This window comes from Oncorhynchus gorbuscha, linkage group LG26 (genome assembly GCF_021184085.1).
Source record: "Oncorhynchus gorbuscha isolate QuinsamMale2020 ecotype Even-year linkage group LG26, OgorEven_v1.0, whole genome shotgun sequence".
NCBI lineage: Eukaryota > Metazoa > Chordata > Actinopteri > Salmoniformes > Salmonidae > Oncorhynchus > Oncorhynchus gorbuscha.
Window position 1 is genome coordinate 25,360,425 of NC_060198.1, and position 27,270 is coordinate 25,387,694.

The window sequence follows — 27,270 nt, forward strand, 5'->3', positions numbered from 1 at the left end:
AAGTGCGTCCCGATTCTCCACACTTCTCCCAGCATGTGCACTTCCTGTCATGGATTTAAAAGCATTGGAGTGGTGTAAGCGTAGAATGGAGGGAGTTTCCACCAGAGGTGAGTGTGCTAGTGCACACTTCGGGAGAAGAGAGAAGAATCGGGTCGAAACCTGCGTCTCTCTACTGGAGCCTAGCCTCACGTCCTGACCTTGTTTGTTACTTCACTTAAGACACTCCCCTGAGTTTCTCGCTGAGTCAGTCTGGAAGCCACAACATCTATTTCTATCTAAACATCCCCTCCTCCATCCTCCATCCATCCCCCCTTCATTATGAGCCATATAAACGATGGCTCGCTTCCATTTCCTCCCTTAGCCCCCTTAAAGCATCAGAATGACGGTTGATAAAGGAATATGGACACTGACAATCAATGCTTTTGGAAGTGGAAAAGCAAACATGGATTGACAAAAGATGGACATGAAGTGGATGATGGTTGACGTGTGTATACATCAGGGCGTCTTTATTTAATCTCTCCCCTCTCCATGCCCTCGACCTCTGCTGCCACCACTCACCCCCCCCCCCCCCCCCAAGTCTAACCCTAACCCCTGTGTACTACATTGGGACATTAGTTAATGTTGTTACCAGGCCCCAAAGACGGGCAGTAATGGTGGACAAGGGGTGTCTCTCTCTCTCCGATGGCTTCTTCCACTCCCAGCACAGATGGACTAAGGGTTGGGCAAGGCGCACATGACATTTGTATTCACCCTCACACCTGAGGTCACCCAGGCTTATGTAACTCTCCCTGACAGAGAGTTGTGTGGCGTGGATGCAGAGGGATGGCGTTGGGGGTGGGGTGACATATGGAATGGGCGACCCCTGGTTGGGTCACAATGGCTGTTTGATCCACTGTGCTGGGAGCAATGAGATTTTTTTGTAGGTGGTGACAGATGCTGTTTAACCTGCATCATGTGTGTTAGCTAGCTACAGACTCTCTTCCCCTCCCCCACCCTTTCCCAATTTCCCTCCCTCTCTCCATCTCCGTCTCCCTCTCCTTCTCTCTCTCCCTGGATCTCACCCTCCCTCTTCCTCCCATCCCCCACTCTCTCTCTCTATCTCCCCTCTGTCCCCTCCCCCACAGCCGCTCTCTCTTTTCTCTTGACCCTTTCTCTTTATCTCTCTCATGCCATCCCCTCTGCTCCTCCTCCACACTCACCATAGCTCCATCTTTGCTGCAGGGCTTTAGCTGTCAAAGTGCAGTCAGTCAAATTAATCCAATTAATATGCACATAAACACACTCCTATACACATGTGTACACATTTGTACAAATAGGTTTATAAGCTGTATGACCAAGCATCTGCACATACATGGGCCCTATCAATCCATCCAACCTCCCAGCAGCCCATTTGTTATAGCATCAGCAGCAGGGATCGCAGTAGTATGCATCCGTCCTCTGTGGTTGAACTGGTACACTGTTTGTTAGCTGTCTGGATGCTACTCACATTATTCCTGGTGGATCCAATGCTGTCCGCAGGCTAGCAGGCGATCACGGATGCTGTTTGCTGCAATATCTCCCATAAAACCTCAACTGGGTCTCAGTTGTTTTTTAAGCTGCTGAATGGATCAAATTTAATATGATTTACTCAGTATGATCATTTTGCGAGCCTTCAGTTTCAAATGGTTTTGGAGAACGTTGCAAGAATATAATTCTGCATTTCAAATGTGCTTTGGCTGTTTTCTCTAGGGTGTGTGTTTTTAGGAGATAATCAATACTGGTGTGTTTAGGCAATCTCAGAGATCCAGTTTTGTGAATAACACTTCACACAGATACACATCCACATAAATATTCACTTGCAAGGCTACACATATACACACGTGCATAATACTCACATCCTGTGCATCCATAATCTCTTCCCCCATCCATCCCACTCAACCATCCACTCATCCATCCACCCACAAAAGCAAAGCAGTGGGACATGTTATATTTTATGTAGACATTTTTGCTGCAGGGCCAATGTCATAGCGTCATGTGATCCCATGGACAACGGCATTGTAACTTCCCTACTCCTCTACCAATAAAACAAAATAAATAGAGGGAAGCTCCCCTGCCACTAGATCCAAAACAGCTGGTTAGGCTGTCAACGGCTTGATGAATAAGCGATAAATGAAATATTTGCCTATGTAATAGCGAGTGAGAGGGTGTACATTGCTCAGCGTTTACGTACATTGTTCAGCGTTTGCGAGGATAATTTAGTATGGGAGGTAATTAATTGCACTGTTTTAAAATGCTTTAGCGTATCATTATAGTGCTCCATAAGGGTAACATTGCCTGTAGTAAAACATACTGTACATACTGTACAGTACATAGTCATCTCTCGGGTGTGAGGGATTAGCCTATTGAAGGTTTTGAAATGAATACATTTTCATTGATGGCTAGATTTTTCTTCTTTTTATTTGTGACACGATATCCAGAGATACAACTTTAGAATGCATGCTTCCTTCCTAGCATTGCATCTCCACGACTATAATGAATGAACTACTTAAAAAGGCGCGTTACAGTCTGCGAGCAGATAACCCCCACGGCTAGCTTTGAGGTGGTTAATAGTTTCATTGTGTCTCGAGTCTCTGGCATGCATCTGGAACGGGGGGCTGGCTACTTAAAGGGGGTGAGTGGGACACAGACAGGGCTTTTTCATGTGGGTTACCCAGTTGAAATGCGATTATGTATGTCTTTGGATCACATGCAGAGTACACACACTTTTAACTAGGGCGACTTTTTAGATCCCTCAACAGTTTAGAACCGTGTACTGTTCTATATTCTATAGCCAGAATTACTGAGACTCACATGGCAGGTGTATTAGGCTTGCCCTACATTGCTCAGAGCTACACACCAGCATTTCCCTGTGGTGCCCTCAAGAGGATATTCTCCCAGATGTGCAACGCTTTATGTACTGCTCTGAACACTATGAGGTCGCATTCACACCTAGCAAAGAATGTGTTTTTGAATGTTCTGGTATATCTGAAAGGAGGGAAATGGTGGAAGTACTGTGTATCCATTACATTACTGTCAAATCCTTTTTGCTGCTTGTTGTAAGTCAGAATAGTGTGTACAGTGAAGAGTAGGTTGCCTGGAGTTAGTTTGAGTGATAAGCTCTACATTAGCTATCGTCCCTACTTAACATTTGATTAAATATTATTTGGTTCGAGCCCTGATTAACCAGTCTAGCGATTTAGCCTGTCCAGTGTAACATGAGTGCTAGCGTGATATTTTGTTTAGTTCAGCTGTTACAACAATTCATTGCCACAAGCAAGTGAGCGGTACACTAGGTAGGTACATTGGTTATGCTCAACTGTGTATGACATTTCTGTGGATTGTTCTGGAACCCCATCTGATTCCACTAACCATGTTCCTACCGCATTCAACCATATCTTATCTCACAGCATCTTTTGATGTCTATTCTCTGCTAAATAATTAGCCTTTAATTTCCTCAAAAACCTTTCAAACAAACCAGTGTCTACATTGTACCATTGTTGACCATACGAGTTATGAATACTGGATTGATCTATCTGGTAACCGTTGTAACACAACCTAAAAGATTTGAATTCTGACGTTACTGCAGCAAACCTTTCTCAAACCTTATCTCCGCAGCCCAGACATGCTGTGCACTATTGTCGTCACATTCCTATCGTCAGTTGAATCCCACCTAAACCCCGCTCCATTAAACACATAGTCCTAGCAGATTTACCTGCTCATATATGCAACTATTCACACCTACCTACCACGTACATGCCTGCTCTCCTCCTGGATATCTGTTGTCGTGGAATGTTTTGCCCCTTGTCCCCTTTTCATTAGTATGCACATGCCTCTCATATGGAAGACATGAGCTGTAAAACTAGATTGTTTGCCCATTGGCAAGCAAGGGCTAGAGAGGCTGCCATTCCCCCCTGTCGGGTGAAACCGGATGCAGGTGGAGTGCTGGGAGGGCCTGGGAGGAGTAAAGGAAGAAAACAGCCAAATATAGCTACAGAGAGTAGACGACACACACGGAAATGTAAAAATGCTGACCAGTTCAAGAGGAGATAGCCGTAGCCTAGCCGACATAGCTGCAGCTTGTGATTGAGGATCCCCTCAGAGGCATCTGGCAACAGACCTAGCGACGAGTTAGCATTTAGCCCTGCTGCTCGTTTCACTATACATTTTAATTCACATGTTGGGCGCTTTCTGTCTGACTTTAGGTAGGCGCCAAAAGTAGTGATTGTAGGTACCTACCTTGTAGTAACACCAGGGGGTGAATGAGGTGCATATGCTACTCACATCGTAACATAATACTTCTGAATAAGATTTGCCATATTTAATTAATAATTGGTGCGGGTTCAAACAGAGCTGCTGCCTGACCTCGAGTCATGAAGGGCTGCAGTGGCTGCTGGTTTTCATTCTTGCTTTTTTAATCAGTGGCTGATTTAGACCTGTGTTACTAGGTGTGTGGACTCTCTGGGCAATCAGTGACATTAGCTGATTAATTATGGGCAAGGGCGAAATGGAAAACCTGCAGCATTGCAGTCCTAGAGGACTGTTCTACACCCCTGTGTCACGCCCTGACCTTAGTTATCTTTGTTTTCTTTATTATCTTGGTTAGGTCAGGGTGTGACAAGGGTGGTAGGTTTAGTTTTTGTATTGTCTAGGTGTTTTTTGTCCAGTATAGGGGTTTTTGTATATCTATGGGGTTTTAGTATGTCTAGGTATATGTAGGTCTATGGTGGCCTGAATTGGTTCCCAATCAGAGGCAGCTGTTTATCGTTGTCTCTGATTGGGGATCCTATTTAGGTTGCCATTTTCCATTTTGGTTTTGTGGGTTATTATTCTATGTATAGTTGCCTGTTTCGCACTAGTCATATTGCGTCACGGTCCGTTTTGTTATTTTGTGTAGTTTTGTTCAGTGTTGCATTCGTTTAATAAAGAGAATGTACACTTATCACGCTGCGCCTTGGTCTCCTCCTTATGACGACCGTGACACCCTGGGTGAAAAGCATGATTGGTATCCTCTTCTTTTCTTGGCTAAACACATAGTATAAAGCCACCACGTATGCACGCACACATACTCAAACAATGCATAGTGGTGTAGGGTGATAGCTAGCAAACAAATGTAGCTATTCAGGCGCAGCTATTTACAGCTGTATTGATTTAGAAGGGGTCTGTGTTAGTGTGTAGGTAAGTGTGCTAATGTGATAAGAGATCCATATTGTAATACAACACTAACACAGACCCCTATTACTCCAACTTGTAATACAACACTGACATTGTGAAATATGAGAAGACATTGCCTCTCTGAAGAGGTCAGCTATCTTGGACATTCTGAATATCTTTGTTGTTACCTGACTCTTTTACAATCAAAGCTACTAATATTAGATTTTTTATTAGATTTTTCTGCGATCACAATTTATATTTTTAAAGTGCGCAAATATATATTTCTCACTTAATCTCTGTAACATATCAGGATTAAGGTTCATTTATCCATGTATGTGTGTTTGCCTTTTCAAATAAAGCCAACATGCTTGTGTGTTACTGCAAGTATGTGTGCTTATGAATATTTGTTTGTGGCTTACCATATACAGTGCATTCGGAAAGTATTCAGACCCCTTCCCTTTTTCCACATTTTGTTTTGTTACACCCTTATTCTACATTTGATTAAATAACCATTTTCCCTCATCAATCTACTCAGAATAAGTAAAAACAGGTTTTTAGAAACTATGGTCGCTAAATTGAAAAACAGAAATTCCTTATTTATATACGTATTCAGACCCTTTGCTATGAGACTCAAAATGTAACTCTTGTGCCTCCTGTTTCCATTCAACATCCTTGAGATGTTTCTACAACTTGCTTGGAGTCTACCTGTGGTAAATTCAATTGATTGGACATGATTTGGAAAGGCAGACACCTTTCTATATAAGGTCCCACAGTTGACAGTACAGATCAGAGCAAAAACCAAGCCATGAGGTTGAAGTAATTGTCCATACAGCTGAGAGACAGGATTGTGTCGAGGCACAGATCTAGGGAAGGGTACCAAAACATTTCTGAAGCATTGAATGTCCCCAAGAACACAATGGCCTCCATCATTCTAAAATTGAAGAAGTTCAGTACCACCAAGACTCTTCCTAGAGCTGGCCAAACTGAGCAATCGGGGGAGAAGAGCCATGGTCAAATTTGCATCAGTTATCTTAATTGGAAAGTATCTAGGAATAGGCCACTCTCTTATCAAATAAATTATTTACTTGCAACACTGCAGTTATATCGCAAGCATAGTATATTACTAAGTCTGCTATATGGTTTTCACTTGCTTTTTTACACCTATAAAAACATTACCGCATTATCCAGATTGGTGGTATCTGTATGCCTATTATAATCAATACTTTGATTGTCTGTTGTAACCACACCCTTTTTAATCACGTTTCAGGTAAGACCCAAATGCAGACTGTGTTGAAGTAAAAATGTTTATTACAGCAACAGGGGCAGGCAAATGACAGGTCAAGGCAGGCAGGGGTCGATAATCCAGAGTTGTGGGGGAACGGTACAGGACGGCAGGCAGGCTCAGGATCAGGTCAGGCAGAGTTCGGGAATCCAGAGTAGGGGCAAAGGAACAGGATGGCAGGCAGGGTCTGGGGCAGGCAGAGTGGTCAGGCAGACGGGCTCAGAGTCAGGACAGGCAAGGGTCAAAAAGAGAGACTGGGGAAAAGCAGGAGCTGAGACAAAATGCTGGTTGACTTGACAAACAAGATGAACTGTCAACAGACAAACAGAGAACACAGGTATAAGTAACCAGTGGATAACGGGGAAGATAAGTGACACCTGGAGGGGGGTGGAGACAAGCACAAGGACAGGTGAAACAGATCAGGGCGTGACACTTTTACAATGAAAGCTTGGAGGACAACACAATGCGTGTATGACCACAGTCACTTGATTGTACACAGTCAGTCGTGTTCATATCTTACTCCAACATGCTCCGGTCCAAGGCCTTTTGAATGAAACGTACCACGCAGATGAACCACAGTTCCAGATCTGTAGCCTTTGATAAAAACCAAGGGAACCTAAACTGATTCAGGCGAGTCTGTCAGAATCGCTGTTCTCTGTGGAAGCCTGTCAGTTGTTTATTCTGATTGAACATTCTATGTATCTTTCTCTTTGGTGATCATGTGTAGAGGTGAAACCAATTAGTCATTAACCCACATTTGAGCAACATGTCATTTAATCAAATAACCACAGCATATTTTTTGTTTTGCATAGCAATGGCCATTTAAATGGAGCTGGTACTAAATACTTCAGAAAATAATTGCTAGAAATTGATACGAATATGGTAGGTCATTGATATTGCCTGTGTGAATGTTAGCACAAATGTGAGTCACCGCTCGTTAGCCTGAACACTACTGTGAAAACTCAACACATCATATTCTCTATTATGCGCTTTAATGGAGCAAGAAATTAACAAAATGGCATGTCATGACATGTTTTTCAGAAAAGCATTTAAATGACAAAAAATCTATCCAACGAGGTAAGAGAAAAAAAAAACATAACAACAGCAAAGTGGCTAAATGGTGCCATGTCCTCCAAGAACTGCAGTGTGTATCAATATCAAAGCTCAAAGCTTTGTCACACGAACCCCATATACACGAACATCACATTACATTGAACAGTGAGTGACCCAACCAGGAACCGTCTCTCAGCATACCATACAAGGCAGAGTGGGTGACTGTCATCTGAGGGCACAGAGGGCAGGAACATGAACTGCACAGCCTCGAGGTGGAGCTAGCTAGTTAGAGGTGGGCACTGGAGGGAAATGTTTCAAACCCTAACCAATGCAAAGCCAGCCCCAACAGCTGGAGACGTAGTTAACTGTCCGTTACAATCAGGGAGCCAGCGCTCAAGTTCAACACTCAGCAACTCGACTCGGCCTCCCAACGCATCCAGCTTCTCCCTTGGAGCTTTTTTTCCCCTCCCATATGCGCCTATGAAAAAACGTTGCCTCCCCGACACACATGTCTGCTGCTGTATGTTTTGGCATGAGATACGATTTAGAGGACTTACCTCTCCTGTCTTTTTCTGGCCAGAAGACATACAGGAAGCAATGGAGAGTGAAGGGAAAAGGTTAACTAGAGTGTGCCCAAGTACAGGGCTGCCATTTTGTAGATTTCTCTGTTTGCCAACAGTTATAGATAGCTGTCCACTAGCTGTGTTTATGACTAAGCTGTTCAGCAATGACTGTTCTTCTGTTGTGGACTTCTGTAGAGGTCTTGTCGGTTTGTTATTTTTCCCCAGGTGAAATGGATTTGTCTACCCTTCTCCCCCTCACAATGTGATTCATCATGGCTGCCATTAGGTCACAAAACACTCTAGGGGCTCGATTCAATCCATATCGCTGAGGTTCAGCGTGATGGTGTAATTGAAATGTATAGGTAATTTCCGATTGAGCCGGCATATGTAGCGTTTACTGTGAATGCAGTCTCCGCTAACGCGGAAACATTGCCTTTTAATGTCTATCGCGCTATAGCACAGCTCTTCAGCACTACGGATTAAATAGAGCCCTAGATCTAACTGCTGCTTGCTGTTATTGCTTGTCTGTTTATTGAACATAAATACTACGCCCTTCTCTGGCGCAAATAGGCAAAATACCCATCAAGCTGTTGCCTAAACAGTTCATCAATTTGATCATACACACACGGTGATCTATCTCTGGCCTATCTATTGCCTTTTTTTTGGGGTGTATAATTTATAGTGCCCCTAATATCAGCAACAGAATGAGCTGTGTGCTGCCCTATGGCAGACAGACCACGCTCCACCTTGCCAACACTACACACCTCAGGCCCTCTCCATGGGCCTCTGGCAATTCATCAACGCTAAGCGCGACAAGAAGCCGAGGACACATCTTTATTATTTTAGCACAAATGTAAGGTGTTCCATCGATTCTCCTGCCATTTTCAACACCTTCGTATACAGCCTTTCTTTCTCATTGTCTCTTAGTCCTTGACCCTGTTGAGTGAGGTCAGTTTACACAGCCCGCATCGCTCTAAGCCGAGGAGGTTTTGTGTAAGACGCTGAGGGTCACTCCCTTCACTCCCGTCAAGGGTCATTCCTTTCATATCATGAACTGTTTGAAGTGACAGCGCAAATATAAGACACGTATTTCAAAGCCTTTTTTGTAGCTTTATCTAAAATGGCTGCCATGCAGGTCACCAAGCAGTATGGATACAAGGGTTTTCCTTTCTTATTCTCTACCCCTTACCCTTCCATCCTTACTCTATAGCCACGTGTGGTCCTGTGTTATCTGCGGTTTGCACAGGTCACAAATACGCTATCAACAATAAATAGTAATATGCCAGTGTAGTGCATGGGGGACTGATTTTGTTTTTCATTTGTTCTGTTTTAGGCTAAGGACAGCGATGATGATGAAGAAGTTGTCCAGGTTGATCGGGATCACTTCATGGATGAGTTCTTCGAACAGGTAAGTGCAACAAAATAACTGTAATACATGCCATTTTTGGCATGCAAAATATCCTAATAACCATTATTACAAACATAACCTGGTAGTTTCTTGTATCCACACGTCTGCTGGTCATATTTAATAAAAGGCTGCAAATTGACTAATTAAGGTCTATGCATAATGCCATGAGGTCATAATTGGCAATTAACTGGTAGTAAATGCCTTATAACTGCCATATCTCTAAAGTTAAGGTGTTACTGTTTTTACGTGTTACCCATTTACTAGTGTTTCCAAGTGCAGTGTTATTAATGCCATATTATATATATATATATATATATATATATATATATATATATATATATATATATATATATATATATATATATATATATATATATATATATATATATATATATATATATATATATATGCCATTTAGCAGACGCTTTTATCCAAAGCGACTTACTGGGGGCCATCGGGCCACATAATGTAAACACACGAAAAGAAAATAGACCTACTGGCGACATTACCTCCAGGTCATGTTCCCTTCAGCTTTATCTTTCAAAATTGAAAGTGCATAATTTCTTTCCACATTCATCCTATGCAACAAGGAACATACCATGAGAGGAAAAGGAGAAGGGGCAGGATATGCAAATAGAGCAACATTATGATTGGTGTGTTCAAACACAAGAAATCGGAATGATTTGCATACTAACTGACGATCCAATGGTGGGGGAAAGCTACTAAAAGACCAATGTGTGGAGGATGTAACAGCTTTTAAGTCCCTCCCCCTGGGTTTCTTGTGATTTATTTAGCCTAATATGCCAAAATTGAGTGACTTTTCTCTTCTTCCTACCATAATAAGACTGCAGTCAATCCATCAACTCTATCAGTGGAGGTATATTTTATACTTGGGAGATGCCTCCAGAACTCTTTATCGCTGAGTGTTAAGTCTTAACGAAGACATTAACACCCTGGATGTTTGACAATATGGCTACAGAATGTCCCAGCATTTCTGGGAGTACAGACAATCTGTGGCTTAACATTTCCAGTAATTCATTCTTTCTGTAAGACCGCTCCATTTTATACACAGAGGAATTGTTTTCTCTCTTTGGAAAGGCTTTTAAAGCAAAAACCTTGAACAGATACCCAGTTATCTGCAATACAGCACCATGAATCGCAAACAAAATCCCCAACTCTGGTCCTTGTCTTTTGATAGGCATCTTTTCAAGCCTGGAAGACCAGGTAGACACTGTTAGTGGGGCCCCGAGGGGCTAGCTGGGATTGAGGACACCTGCCTTTGAAGAGCTCTGCTGCTGCTGCAGGCAGGGTGCAGTCATTGAGCCTGGCTTAGCTGTGCTCCTCACTACCTTATGGGCCGTGGCTCAACTCCTCTGTCCTAATGAAAACAAATCTGTCTGCTTTACAAAGCTTTCCTCTAAAACTATTAAGTGAACACTATAAGGGAAGGGGAATTGGCTCAATCTGGGCTAAACAATGATTCACTATAAAGCATGAGTTTATTCGGTATGCCTTAGCTTCGTTGCGGAAGTAGCTCACAAGCCATTGTCGTTGAACTCTCTGTCCCATAGAAAGAACAATAGGGAGAGCTATTAATAATGGAGAAGAGAATGAATAGGAATGCAGAGCGCATAGATGCTCATATCCATACAGTCATTGCAAAAGTGTCTGCATATCCACAAACAGTGCCAAGAATAGGGGGACTTTGACACGTCTGTATCTGCCTTTGACACATCTGTATCTGCCTTTGACACATCTGTATTGGGAATTGGATTACATAACCCATTCAGATGGAGAGGTGGAATGAATGCAGAATGTGTGGTTAGGCTGCTGAGGCTGACTTTGCACAGGATTTCAGGGGATAGTCAGAAGTTCTTGGAAATGTATTATCTGCAGGCGGTTTGGAGGAGTTTGAACACCCACCATTGAAACAGCGACCGTCTTGTATCATACAAATGTTAGATGGAGATATTGATCCCCAACACGTGACGATATATAGCTAATACTGTAATAAGGTATTAAAAATCGAATCAAATTTGATTTGTCACATGCACATGTTTAGCAGATGTTATTGCCGGTGTATGTATGTATTTTAACAGGTTTTGCTGTGATGTCTCAGTATGAAAACCATTTAGACTAAATAACATTCCTAAATTCCCCCGACGATGGCTAAGAATCAAGCCTCCCAACCCTAAACCAGCAGGGATGATAATTATCAGTCAGTAATTGACTTATGTGGACTTATGGAGATTCCCCTGCTCTCCCACCCATCAGAAAAGTGCTTCCATTGGGTCGTCGTGTCAGTCGATGATCGATGTGTGAGGCAATCCGGTCCATGATGAGGTTCAGAGGCCTCAGCTCTCCCACACCATACACACATCCTCTCCATGGGTGGCTGTGGTTGGTCAATTCCATAGAGATAGAATTACTAGAACGGAAAAGCCCCTTAGACCACGGCCATTTGACAGTACACTCATTTAAAGGGTACAGGAATTAAGCCCTCGTGTATGTTGCCTCTGCCCCCTCCTTCTCACTCCCTGTGCAGGTGGAAGAGATCCGAGTCTGTATAGATAAGCTGTCAGAAGATGTGGAGCAGGTCAAGAAGCAGCATAGCGCCATCCTGGCAGCGCCCAACCCTGACGAAAGTAAGTCTCGGTGGCCACGAGCCGCATCCATGAGTTTGGAATGGATACTTTTAAGACGGGGCCCAATTCCATACCAGTTCCATACGGCTTTCCCTCAGTCCTCATGGACTCCATCTTGCAGCACTGACAGGACTGGATAGGTAGACATGATATTTAGTATTGGTGTCAAATCCTTTCAGGTCTGTGTGAGGAGGAGTAAGTAAGGGCCTGAGGATAGCGGAGACAGATTGGTTTAAGTGTGTGTGTGACCCTGTCTATATACCTGTAGGAGATACTCCACCCACGCACTCAGTGAATGTGACCCCACCCACTCATCTCTTACTGAGTCACACCCGGCCCACGCACGCACACCCGGCCAACACACACGACTCAAATGAATTTGCAAGGGTGGGACTCCACCCACTGGTTGACGAGGGTTCACCACCACACTCACGGAATACTCAATGAAACATTTTTTGTTGTTGTGTGTGTTTATTGTGACAATATTATCATTATTATAACACATTTTAATATTACGGCCAATGAAGACAACACATACATTTGCCCTAACATGAAATGAAGTTGTTTGGAGGCAGGCTTAAAAAAAAGAAGAGCACTAAAGTTTTACCATGGATAACACTTATGAGTATGGTATAAAACAGACATGAAGATGTGTGTAAATATTTAAATACTATGGTATTTTCGCCATTAATTTGATTGAAATCCAATCCTGTTAACCTTCAACCACTGCTTTTAGGCCCTTATGACTGTCTGGCATTTTGTCAAAACCTCAATAGGGCCCAAAGGATGCCACAATCAATCAGCCAAGAATGTACAGTGAAAGACGTTTCAGTAAATGGCCCCTTCATTGTTGCCGTGCTGCTGTAGGGCCGTGCGGTTGTTAGGAGATGAGTGTAGTATGTTCTTTAGAGTTCACAGTGACCCAGGCTGCTAGTGACTCAACTGGAGTGAATGAATGTTTCATTGCTAATGTTTAGGCCTTGTCAGACAACCTCTAGTCTGGGTTAACCCAGAGTCTCAGGGCAGGCAGTGGCACAATACCTACTGTACCGTCATCACGGAATCCTTCAGATTTCATTTCCTTTTCTCACATGTTCACATCACTTTTATTGTAGCTCCTCAATGGGTTTTTGCATACAATTCTTTTTTTTTTGCCTTATGATTTCAATATTTGATTTCAATTTCTACACATGCATGTTTTATCTTATGTAATGTTGTTGGACTGTTTCTGTCTTTTTCTGTCTGTCTGTCTTTCCTTCCTTTTTCCCCCCATTTCCCCTCCTTTTTTTTCCTGTGATGCATGCTTCATGAAGGACTTGCTCCAGGGGACTTGTTGTTGGAGTTCAGTTTTTGTGAGTGAGCTAACTGGTTACTAGTTATCTACCCAGGTGGTTTAACTAGTAAGTATGTGGTTGCTATGCTATGTGTGTGTAGGTTGTCTGATTTCTTTATGTGATAAATGTAGGGAATCTGGTCATTTGGAACATTTCTTTGTGACTAAAGCGTCTAAGTAGGAAGATCATTTCTTACATATATTCACATAAACATAATATCTTTAGATTCACTGTTATTATTGATTATATTAAATATTCCAACTCAGACAGTAATGTATGTTGTCCCTACAGAATTGCCAGCATATTTCTGTCTCTGTTGTTTTTTTATGATATTCATGCTCGCTTAATCTTACATTTATGTCCTCAAAATGAACCAAAAGCTTAAATTTGGCCTCTCCCTATGTCAAGCCATTCCAAATCATGTTTGGTCGTCAAGCCATTCCAAATAATGTTTGGAAGTCAGTGGATGATACAAAATGCATTCCAGTGTACTTCCTTGAATAATGCATGCTGGGAAGTGTAGTTGTTTACTGAAGACATCTGTGTCGAACAATCATCTTCACTTATCATCACTTGGAAACCCAACGCTGTAGCCTGTAGTTATTCAGATTGCCCTGTCACACTTTGCTATTTTCAAATGAATTGTGAATCGTACAAGGAACAATCATTCTTGGACTTAGCAACGGAACATGTTTAAATCTCATGCCTCTCTCCAATCATGGCCGAAGGGCATCTCCATAATGCATAGTGAAATCCTGAGGAATCACTCCATTTGAGTTAGCACAGAATTCACTTATCACGTCACACACAGGGTGAAGACAAGGACAGGGAGGACCCGTCAACAGAAGGCAATACATTACATGGCAGCCAACTTATTTAGTAAGCTTTTTAGTTGTAGTCTTTATGCATTTACACTTACAGATATAAAATGCCTTATCGGTAAAGGCCTTATAGGAAAGGGCCTTTCAGGAAATGGTCTTAAAAGTAAAGGTCTTATAGGTAAAGGTTTTTTTTTTTTTCTTAGAGGCCAAAAGCTAAATCTTTCAACTGAAATGGCTTTGTGTTGTAGCCAGCTCTTGTGTCTTGAAATATAGATCACGGATGCTAGTCCCAGACAACAGTATTGACCAACAAAGAGGTGTCGTTGTGTGCAAATATGAGTTGCCAGTTCAGTGACATAGGACCCTTTTTGCTTTGGGAGAATCGATAGACAGGTCAAATGCAGAGGCGTGGAGTAGCTACCGGACACCTTAAATACACTAACATTTAGACATAATCTCAGAAAAAACGTGGTATTGAAAACACAACACAACACAACAATCAAGGCATCCAGTGTCAACCTATTAAGTAGCAGACAGGAGCTTGTTAGCATCTGATTGGTTTGTTGATAGCACCTAAAATGTGCCCAGTGATTACAGGTTCATTTGCACTAATTGACTCTAAATATACCCCAAACAAATATCACAAATCTACAAAGGCTTTCCTTGCTGATACAGTACTTTGAAAGGTAATTGTCCTATCTGTGTTGTCTGTATGCAAATGACTGGTTATCCTAATGTCCCTGTAAATATATCATTGACTTACTTGTGATGGACAGAACAGAACCCTACATTTCAATGCATATAATAACGCCGTAGAGCAGTTGTAGAATACTGTATCATTGTAGTAGCTTACTGTTGTGTATGATGAATATCCTTTTCTACAACAAAATTCGATTTTAAATTATATTATTTTAGTGTGTTGAATGATTTATTTTAAACCTTTCCGGCTCTCAATAGTGCTAAACTACACTCTTGTAAAAAAATAAATCAAAACGGTTCTTCAGCTCTCCCCATAGGAGAACCCTTTTTGGTTACAGGTAGAACCCTTTTGGGTTCAATGTAGAGCCCTCTACATGGAACCAAAACGGTTCTATCTGGAACCAAAAAGGGTTCTTCAAAGGGTTCTTCTATGGGGACAGCCGAAGAATCCTTTTAGGTTCTAGATTCTTTTAGGTTCTAGGTACTTCCAAGCGTCAGAATTAGATATATTTCTTTATGATTCTTGAAGTACGAGGCACATGTTTTAAGATTAACCAGCGGATGTAGGTGCTGCACTCTTGTGAAAACTCTTATCTGAGGTAAAGCACAAACTATCTTAATGAGCCGACAGCCAAATTACAACACGAGAGAAACATGCCGGCAATTAACTCATTAGTTATCTATAATCATGGGTAGACGTTATACATTTGTTGTCGATAAACAAATTATGCATATGAGTTTCTATTACCAGTTAATGATGTGTTAGGAGATAGTCCTCTTGTTAGTGGAGTGCTCTGGAAAAACATACTTTTGCACTAGACTAGATGAGAGTGTTGGGGTGTTTGCGGAGGTGGGCGAGAGAGAAGGGAGGGATTGAGGGAATTTACAGGTGCGAAGGAAGGAGAGGATGAGGTAGGAAGTGAAGTATGAGGGAGGGAGGGAGGGGGAGGGAGGGAGGGAGGGAGGGAGGGAGGGAGGGAGGGAGGGAGGGAGGGAGGGAGGGAGGGAGGGAGGGAGGGAGGGAGGGAGGGAGGGAGGGAGGGAGGGAGGGAGGGAGGGAGGGAGGGAGGGAGAAAGGGCTGAGCTGGTTTCCAGTGACTGAATGAATGGCACTGCAGCGGTAATAAATCAGCCCAAACACTGCAGCTGAGTCCCACACACACAAACACACTCGCACGCACATCAGCACACACGCACACACACACAAACACACTCGCACGCACATCAGCACACACGCACACACACACAAACACACTCGCACGCACATCAGCACACACGCACACACACACAAACACACTCGCACGCACATCAGCACACACGCACACACACAAACAAACTCGCACGCACATCAGCACACACGCACACACGCACACACACAGTGTGCACTGTTTCATGCATGAGTACATTTTCATATAGACGCAAACACACACAGGCTTAAACACTGTCACACACACTCATCCACTCCAACCTACACAATCCCATATTCTTTGTCTAGATAATAAACTGGTGAATAAATGTATTTTCACATACAATACCACTTTTCATTCACCCACTAGTATGTTTGCACACTGTTATACATAAATGAGAAACTTTGCAATATCACTCGCATACAATACATTAATTTACTGACAACATAAGTTGTTTTATCAGTGGTATTGTGATTGACACAGGTTGGGAATTGTGATAACTGAATATTGTTGCCATAAAGGTATAATATGGAACACAATGTTGAGCATGGCATAATTTTGTCTCTCTTTCTGTATCTCAGAGACCAAGCAGGAGTTGGAGGACCTCACAGCTGACATCAAGAAGACAGCCAATAAAGTTCGCTCAAAATTAAAAGGTAATATAAAATGAAAATGGAAAATGTTGTGTGAAACACTGGAAAACACTTTGCCTGAAAAACACCATGTCAACCAACGCTGCACGGGGTTAAGTTGTCCACGCTAGATGTTGAACACAAGATTAGAACCTCTTGGCTACGAAGGAAATGATGTCAAACCTACCCTATTTATCTTTTCCATTTTCATACTGAACCCGCTACTTAAACACTTGCTCAGAGCCAGAACACTTGCTTCATTAGATTACCTGACTAGAAGACTAATGGTCAGAAAAAGCCAATGAAGACATTTATGTAAAGGCAACACAGCAGACTACTATAGCCCAAATAAAAACACAAGACAATATTTAGTCTTTATCAGCCCCTTAAATCCGAGAGTGTTTGTCCTCAATGGAGTCCCCATGATTTCAGGCCCAACATCCTAAAACAAAATGGTTACGATGAACAAAAATGACGATATTTGCTACATCTAGTGGCCCCCTGCAATAACGTCAAATGAGCGTCTCAGGGACTTTTGTTAAGGACAAGAGTCAATTGGGGTCAGAGTATCATCTACAACAATTGTATTTTTAATGAGGGGAGAATTATAGCTAAGAGCAAAGCTGGATTGACAGTGAACAATTCAAGCCATGATGGTTCAAGGGCATTGCTGCATGAATGTGTGACGGTCGAGCAGTGAAACCATCTATCTGGGAGTTCCACCCAACCCTTCGCCCCAACACACATCCCATTCACACTCGCATATGCAAATGAGCGTGCAGACATGTTATCATTTTCCGTCCGTATCTCGAACATACGGACAAATATTTGCATACGTTGAATACACAGATCATACTGCAGTCTTGCAAGTATGTGTTTGAAACGTATCTGTGATATCGTTTGTTAATACAATCGTCTCTCTCTCTCGTGGGTTAGATTTCTAATATAATTGAGTAGGAAGTAAAGATCAAAACAGAGAGCATTCAAAAATCTTGGGTGCTCTTTGATTCGACCTTATACAGAAAAAACTGCAGAATTTGTCAGTTGACTCTCAAATTATATATATATATATTTTTTACAGTAGCATTACTATACATTTCAACCCTACCCACTGTGAACACATGAATATATATAAATCATTTGGCATTTAAATCAGCTCGTCAGCTGCCTAGTTATGTGTACAGTGGAGAACAAAGAATATACTTCTGGGGGTTTTGCTGTAGAAAATAGGTTGTCTCTGGTGATCCCCCAAGGGGCATATTGTAAAAAACAAAGCCGCAATGGAGCTGACATCACTCTTGTCATCCAAACGCCTTCTGCCTCCAGCCTCTGCCCTCAGACTGGCAGCATGCCAGGTCGCATATCAGTTGACGCCTGGATCTAGGTGCAATATGTTGCTTTGCTCACCATTTCCTAATAACTAATAAAGTGAGAATTGAAAAATGCCCTTTAAAAACTGTAATAGGACTTGATGGTGTAGCAATTTATATTTTAGGCTGTGCGTTCTTCTTAGGAATACTCTCTTGTGCCTCATATGATTCAATAGCATTTTATTGAAAATTATTATTTTACAATGTAAGAACTACCATTTACAGTTGCTCACCAGTCTAGTTTGTAAACTAAGAAGCTACCTCTTCAGCCTCCAAATACACTGAATAGTGCATTAAACCAGCATCAGTACAGAAAAGGTAATCACATTCAGATTAATTGAATGCCAAGTGCATTATACACTGTGCTCCAAAAATGCAACATTTTCCATCAGACCTCGTGTGAAAGATTGCCTCAGGTTTACAGGCGACCGCTACACTATGCTATGTTATGCTACTACTCTGCTTCCTTGTACAGTATGCCATGCGGTAGCTTTGTAGTCCAGGAGAGAGAAGCAGCTCCTGTCTCATCCAGTCAGACAAAGTGTTTAACCAACAGAACAACAATGATCAATGACCTTTCAACCAGCCATGTAGAGTGTTGATATTTATATATAATAATAATAATATATTCCATTTAGCATACGCTTTTATCCAAAGCGACTTACAGTCATGTGTGCATACATTCTACATATGGGTGGTCCTGGGGATCGAACCCACTACCCTGGCGTTACAAGCGCCATGCTCTACCAACTGAGCTACAGAAGGACCATTTACTGAAAATCTAGAGAATCTACCGTACAGTTTTACTGAAAGACAGGTAAACCCTTGTTTAAGACCACATTAAGGAGACCCCCCTTAGCATTATTATGCAAATCAGCTGAGTCATGACACAGTGAAAAATGAAAAGGCAGTATGCAGCAAGCCAGAGGAAGTGCCTCACCGGGGAGCGCTGCTATACTGTAGGTAGGTAGCTGACCAACCATAGATCCACCACTATAGATACAGTTGAAGTCAGAAGTTTACATACACCTCAGCCAAATACATTTAAACTCAGTTTTTCACAATTTCTGACAATTTATCCTGGTAACAATTCAGTTAGGATCACCACTTTATTTTAAGAATGTGAAATGTCAGAATAATAGTAGAGAGAATGATTTATTTAAGATTTTATTTATTTCATCACATTCCCAGTGGGTCAGAAGTACACTCGATTAGTATTTGGTAGCATTGCCTTTAAATTGTTTAACTTGAGTCAAACATTTCGGGTAGCCTTCCACAAGCTTCCCACAATAAGTTGGGTGAATTTTGTCCCATTCCTCCTGACAGAGCTGGTGTAACGGAGTCAGGGCTTCGTGATGGCCACTCCAATACCTTGACTTTGTTGTCCTTAAGCCACTTTGCCACAACTGTGGAAGCATGCTTGGGGTCATTGTCCATTTGGAAGACCCATTTACTACCAAGCTTTAACTTTCTGACTGATGTCTTGAGATGTTGCTTCCATATATCCACATAATTTTCCTTCCTCATGATGCGATCTATTTGGTGAAGTGCACCAGTCCCTCCTGCAGCAAAGCACCCCCACAACATGATGCTGCCACCCCTGTGCTTCACGGTTGGGATGGTGTTCTTCAGCTAGCAAGCCTCCCCCTTTTCCTCCAAACATAACGATGGTCATTATGGCCAAACAGTTCTATTTTTGTTTCATCATACCAGAGGACATTTCTACAAAAAGTTTGATCTTTGTCCCCATTGTAAACCGTAGTCTGGCTTTTTTATGCCGGATTTGGAGCAATGGCTTCTTCCTTTCTGAGTGGCCTTTCAGGTTATGTAGATATAGGACTCATTTTTACTGTGGATATAGATGCTTTTGTACCTGTTTCCTCCAGCATCTTCACAAGGTCCTTTGCTGTTGTTCTGGCATTGATTTGCACTTTTCACACCAACGTATGTTCATTTCTAGGAGACAGACCTCGTCTCCTTCCTGAGCGGTATGATGGCTGCGTGGTCCCATGGTATTTATACTTGCGTACTATTGTTTTAACAGATGAACATGGTACCTTCAGGCATTTGGAAATTGCTGCCAAGGATGAACCAGACTTGTGGAGGTCTACAATTGTTTTTCTGAAGTCTTGGCTGATTTCTTTTGATTTTCCCATGATGTAAAGCAAAGAGGCACTGCATTTGAAGGTAGACCTTGAAATACATCCACAGGTACACCTCCAATTGACTCAAATTATGTCAATTAGCCTATCAGAAGCTTCTAAAGCCAGGATATCATTTTCTGGAATTTTCCAAGCTGTTTAAAGGCACAGTCAACTTAGCGTATGTAAACTTTTGACCCACTGGAATTGTGATACAGTGAATTATAAGCTAAATAATCTGTCTGTCAACAATTTTTGGAAAAATTACTTGTGTCATGCACAAAGTAGATTGACTTGCTAAAAAAAACGATAGTTTGTTAACAAGAAATGTGTGGACTGGTTGATAAACTAGTTTTAATGACTCCAACCTAAGTGTATGTAAACTACCGACCACAACTGTACGGTAGATTCTCTAGATTGATCAGGAAGTTATGTAACGATAGGGAAACCATCATGCATAGATATTGTATGACCTCACAGATGCTGTGGGTAAATACGCTATAGATTCCCTGCATTATCCACATTACCACAGGTGCACTACACAAGATACAAGACCGCAGATAGGTCAAGAATACATAACATAAAATCGATCATTTCAGATACAAACTAAAACAAATCATACTTATTATATGTAGTTGATATCAAAATACCTGAAGCACCACGAGGCAAACATCTCAAACATCTCAGTGTCCAACACACTCACTGCTGATAGACCACCACTAAGGTACTCTACAAACGTGCACAAGAGGTCTGATTTTGGGGCGTGAATTCAAATACCAGTAGGAGTTTTAGACTAATCTCCTTTGAAGTATAAGCTCCCTCTGAAGCCAGATAGGAAACCACTCACTCAATGGCGCTGAGTCACATTCCTCTAGCTTCGTTCTTTATTTCAGTCCAATAATCTAGACGACTCCCTCTCATCTGGTTGTTTCTTCTAAATTGCATTATAAAAGACTTTGCTGCCGAGAGAGGGCTTCCTCTATCAAAGGTAATGAACGGTGATGGGACATTGGCGTCTGGGCACCATGCAGCAGCAACAAAACATCCAATCAGCAATATGGAAATCTCCTTTGCTTTTGATCTAAGGTGGGTTCAAAGTGGGCCTAGCTTATTGAGACACCAGCGGAGCACTGTGTCTTTGACCAGGGCGCACAGTAGTCATAAAGAAAAATTACAGGAAGAGTATGCGCAATATGGTAAGACAATTAATCTGGAATATTTATTTTAATTTATTTCACCTTTATTTAACTAGGCAAGTCAGTTAAGAACGCTGTCATTATTTTACAATGACAGCCTACCCCGGCCAAACCCTCCCCCTAATCCCAAACAATGCTGGGCCAATTGTGCACCACCCTATGGGACTTATGATACAGCCCGGGATCGAACCAGGGTCTGTAGTGACACCTCTAGCACTGAGATGTAGTGCCTTAAACTGCTGCGCCACTCGGGAGCCCAAAAGATTTTGAGAGGTGGGAGATATTGTGAGGAGGGGTTGCGCAGTTACATTGACAATCTTATGAAGCTTAATGAAGCCCTTATAAAGCCTACATAGATGATTCACAAATGATGATTCTTGGGGAAGGTCACACAGAGAGAAAATCAATGTAAAATGATGAATAATCACATACAGTACACAATAGATTATATTGGGAATCACATTATCTCGTAGTTGTGAGAAACCCAACATTTGTCCATAAGTATGTATCAGGAATTATCTCTTTTTCCAAAAGCTTTTTAAGGACATTGCCTCTATTTAAAAGGGGCTTGGCAGAATACCCCAAATGTGTTGTTTTTGATCAATGTTTTATAGTTTTGGGAGCATTGCATTTGTTCAAAAGGAGATGGTATGTCATAAGCTGGCAATTTGACATCCCAAAATCCTGCTATTTCTCTGTTTTGTCAATCCAAATCAAATGCACAGAGGGCATTTTACACCCTTAAATCACACTTAGAACACAACTGGAAAATAATGTTTGGTTTATGGTCAGCAACACACTATGGATTCTTACTTAGGAAATCTATTCCTTTTTGATGCATTTTGATTTAAAGAGTGACTGCAACTTCTCGTTTTGAAAATGGCCTACAGTGCCTTCAGAAAGTATTCACATCCCTTGAATTGTTCCACATTTTGTTGTGTTTACAGCCTGAATTTGAAATGGACTACATTCATATTTTGTGTCACTGATCTACACACAATACCCATAATGTCAAAGTGGAATTATGTTTTTAGAAATGTTTACAAGTTAATAAAATTCAAAGCGCAAATGTCTTGAGTCAATAAGCATTCAAACCTTTTGTTATGGTAAGTCTAAGTAAGGACTAAAAATGTGCTTAACAAGTCACATAAAATGATTTTTAAATGACTACCCCATCTCTGTACCCCACACATACAATTATTTGTAAGGGTCGAGTAGTGAATTCAACCATAAAGACCAGGGAGGTTTTCCTATGGTTTGCAAAGAAGGGCACATATTGGTAGATGGGTAGAAAAAAAAAGCATGGTGCAGTTGTCATGCAGGTGAAAGAGGACCCAAAAGCGACTTGGCGAAAACAGAGTCTTTAATCCAGTAAAGTAAATACAATCAAAAAAAAACACAACTTTCACTCGAAATGACGAGGACAAACTGGAGACTCGATCTTGAACAGCAGGTGAACAGCAGGTTGCCTCGGGAAGGCACTTGAACCAGACAGACTCAGACACCTGCTCACCACGCAGCATCTGAGGAAAACACGACACGACAGGGCGATACACAAACACAGCACGGTGAATACTAAACAAGGAACCGACAGGGCAGGTACGGGAAACAAGGAGTGAAATAGGGACTCTAATCAGGGAAAAGGATCGGGAACAGGTGTGGGAAGGCTAAATGATGATTAGGGGAATAGGAACAGCTGGGAGCAGGAACGGAACGATAGAGAGAAGAGAGAGCGAGAGAGTGAGAGAGGGAGGGGGAGAGAGAGGGATAGAAAGAGGGAAAGAACCTAATAAGACCAGCAGAGGGAAACGAATAGAATGGGGAGCACAGGGACAAGACATGATAATAAATGACAAAACATGACAGTACCCCCCCACTCACCGAGCGCCTCCTGGCGCACTCGAGGAGGAATCCTGGCGGCAACGGAGGAAATCATCAATGAGTGAACGGTCCAGCACGTCCCGAGACGGAACCCAACTCCTCTCCTCAGGACCGTAACCCTCCCAATCCACTAAGTATTGGTGACCCCGTCCCCGAGAACGCATGTCCATGATCTTATGTACCTTGTAAATAGGTGCGCTCTCGACAAGGACGGGAGGGGGGAGGGAAGATGAACAGGGGTGCGAAGAAAGGGCTTAACACAGGAGACATGGAAGACAGGATGGACGCGACGAAGATGTCGCGGAAGAAGCAGTCGCACAGCGACAGGATTGACGACCTGGGAGACACGGAACGGACCAATGAACCGCGGAGTCAACTTACGAGAAGCTGTCGTAAGAGGAAGGTTGCGAGTGGAAAGCCACACTCTCTGGCCGCAACAATACCTTGGACTCTTAATCCTGCGTTTATTGGCGGCTCTCACAGTCTGTGCCCTGTAACGGCAAAGTACAGACCTCACCCTCCTCCAGGTGCGCTCACAACGTTGGACAAACGCTTGAGCGGAGGGAACGCTGGACTCGGCAAGCTGGGATGAGAACAGAGGAGGCTGGTAACCCAGACTACTCTGAAACGGAGATAACCCGGTAGCAGACGAAGGAAGCGAATTGTGAGCGTATTCTGCCCAGGGGAGCTGTTCTGCCCAAGACGCAGGGTTTCTGAAAGAAAGGCTGCGTAGTATGCGACCAATCGTCTGATTGGCCCTCTCTTGACCGTTAGACTGGGGATGAAACCCGGAAGAGAGACTGACGGACGCACCAATCAAACGACAGAACTCCCTCCAAAACTGTGACGTGAATTGCGGGCCTCTGTCTGAAACGGCATCTAACGGGAGGCCATGAATTCTGAATACATTCTCGATAATGATTTGTGCCGTCTCCTTAGCGGAAGGAAGTTTAGCGAGGGGAATGAAATGTGCCGCCTTAGAGAACCTATCGACAACCGTAAGAATCACAGTCTTCCCCGCAGACAAAGGCAGACCGGTAATGAAGTCTAAGGCGATGTGAGACCATGGTCGAGAAGGAATGGGGAGCGGTCTGAGACGACCGGCAGGAGGAGAGTTACCCGACTTAGTCTGCGCGCAGTCCGAACAAGCAGCCACGAAACGGCGCGTGTCACGCTCCTGAGTCGGCCACCAAAAGCGCTGGCGAATAGACGCAAGAGTGCCTCGAACACCGGGATGACCAGCTAACTTGGCAGAGTGAGCCCACTGAAGAACAGCCAGACGAGTGGAAACAGGAACGAAAAGGAGGTTACTAGGACAAGCGCGGCGACGCAGTGTGCGTGAGTGCTTGCTTAACCTGTCTTTCAATTCCCAGACTGTTAACCCGACAACACGCCCATAAGGAAGAATCCCCTCGGGATCAGTAGAAGCCACAGAAGAACTAAACAGACGGGATAAGGCATCAGGCTTGGTGTTCTTGCTACCCGGACGGTAAGAAATCACAAACTCGAAACGAGCGAAAAACAACGCCCAACGAGCTTGACGGGCATTAAGTCGTTTGGCAGAACGGATGTACTCAAGGTTCTTATGGTCTGTCCAAACGACAAAAGGAACGGTCGCCCCCTCCAACCACTGTCGCCATTCGCCTAGGGCTAAGCGGATGGCGAGCAGTTCACGGTTACCCACATCATAGTTGCGCTCAGATGGCGACAGGCGATGAGAAAAATAAGCGCAAGGATGAACCTTATCGTCAGACTGGAAGCGCTGGGATAGAATGGCTCCCACGCCTACCTCTGAAGCGTCAACCTCGACAATGAATTGTCTAGTGACGTCAGGAGTAACGAGGATAGGAGCGGACGTAAAACGTTCTTTTAGAAGATCAAAAGCTCCCTGGGCGGAACCGGACCACTTAAAACACGTCTTGACAGAAGTAAGAGCTGTGAGAGGGGCAGCAACTTGACCGAAATTACGAATGAAACGCCGATAGAAATTAGCGAAACCTAAAAAGCGCTGCAACTCGACACGTGACCTTGGAACGGGCCAATCACTGACAGCTTGGACCTTAGCGGAATCCATCTGAATGCCTTCAGCGGAAATAACGGAACCGAGAAAAGTAACGGAGGAGACATGAAAAGAACACTTCTCAGCCTTTACGTAGAGACAATTCTCTAAAAGGCGCTGTAGAACACGTCGAACGTGCTGAACATGAATCTCGAGTGACGGAGAAAAAATCAGGATATCGTCAAGATAGACAAAAACAAAGATGTTCAGCATGTCTCTCAGAACATCATTAACTAATGCCTGAAAAACAGCTGGCGCATTGGCGAGACCGAACGGCAGAACCCGGTACTCAAAATGCCCTAACGGAGTGTTAAACGCCGTTTTCCACTCGTCCCCCTCTCTGATGCGCACGAGATGGTAAGCGTTACGAAGGTCCAACTTAGTAAAGCACCTGGCTCCCTGCAGAATCTCGAAGGCTGATGACATAAGGGGAAGCGGATAACTATTCTTAACCGTTATGTCATTCAGCCCTCGATAATCCACGCAGGGGCGCAGAGTACCGTCCTTCTTCTTAACAAAAAGAACCCCGCCCGGCCGGAGAGGAAGAAGGCACTATGGTACCGGCGTCAAGAGACACAGACAAATAATCCTCGAGAGCCTTACGTTCGGGAGCCGACAGAGAGTATAGTCTACCCCGAGGAGGAGTGGTCCCCGGAAGGAGATCAATACTACAATCATACGACCGGTGAGGAGGAAGGGAGTTGGCTCGGGACCGACTGAAGACCGTGCGCAGATCATGATATTCCTCCGGCACTCCTGTCAAATCGCCAGGTTCCTCCTGAGAAGTAGGGACAGAAGAAACGGGAGGGATGGCAGACATTAAACACTTCACATGACAAGAAACGTTCCAGGATAGGATAGAATTACTAGACCAATTAATAGAAGGATTATGACATACTAGCCAGGGATGACCCAAAACAACAGGTGTAAACGGTGAACGGAAAATCAAAAAAGAAATAGTCTCACTGTGGTTACCAGATACTGTGAGGGTTAAAGGTAGTGTCTCAAATCTGATACTGGGAAGATGACTACCATCTAAGGCGAACATGGGCGTAGGCTTCTCTAACTCTCTGAAAGGAATGTCATGTTTCCGAACCCATGCTTCGTCCATGAAACAACCCTCAGCCCCAGAGTCTATCAAGGCACTACATGTAGCACCCGAACCGGTCCAGCGTAGATGGACCGACAAAGTAGTACAGGATTTTGATGGAGAGACTTGAGTAGTTGCGCTCACCTGTAGCCCTCCGCTTACAGATGAGCTCTGGCTTTTACTGGACATGAATTAACAAAATGTCCAGCAACTCCGCAATAGAGGCACAGGCGGTTGGTGATCCTCCGTTCCCTCTCCTTAGTCGAGATGCGAATCCCTCCCAGCTGCATGGGCTCAGTCTCTGAGCCAGAGGAGGGAGATGGTTGCGATGCGGAGCAGGGAAACACCGTTGATGCGAGCTCTCTTCCACGAGCCCGGTGACGAAGATCTACCCGTCGTTCTATGCGGATGGCGAGAGCAATCAAAGAGTCCACATCTGAAGGAACCTCCCGGGAGAGAATCTCATCCTTAACCACTGCGTGGAGTCCCTCCAGAAAACGAGCGAGCAGCGCCGGCTCGTTCCACTCACTAGAGGCAGCAAGAGTGCGAAACTCAATAGAATAATCCGTTATGGATCGTTCACCTTGGCATAAGGAAGCCAGGGCCCTAGAAGCCTCCCTACCAAAAACTGAACGGTCAAAAACCCGAATCATCTCCTCTTTAAAGTTCTGGAACTTGTTAGAGCAATCAGCCCTTGCCTCCCAGATAGCTGTGCCCCATTCTCGAGCCCGGCCAGTAAG

General features: G+C 43.3%; 1 protein-coding gene across 1 annotated transcript in view; it reads left to right on the plus strand.

Annotated features, from left to right (window-relative positions):
* Positions 1 to 27,270, plus strand: part of LOC124016106 (syntaxin-1B) — a 73,113-nt gene that overhangs the window by 26,304 nt on the left and 19,539 nt on the right. Inside the window, exons 2-4 of the mRNA XM_046331634.1 lie at positions 9,401 to 9,475; positions 12,021 to 12,120; positions 16,743 to 16,817. Of these exons, the coding sequence (XP_046187590.1) occupies positions 9,401 to 9,475; positions 12,021 to 12,120; positions 16,743 to 16,817 (250 nt within the window). The remainder of the gene's footprint in view (positions 1 to 9,400; positions 9,476 to 12,020; positions 12,121 to 16,742; positions 16,818 to 27,270) is intronic.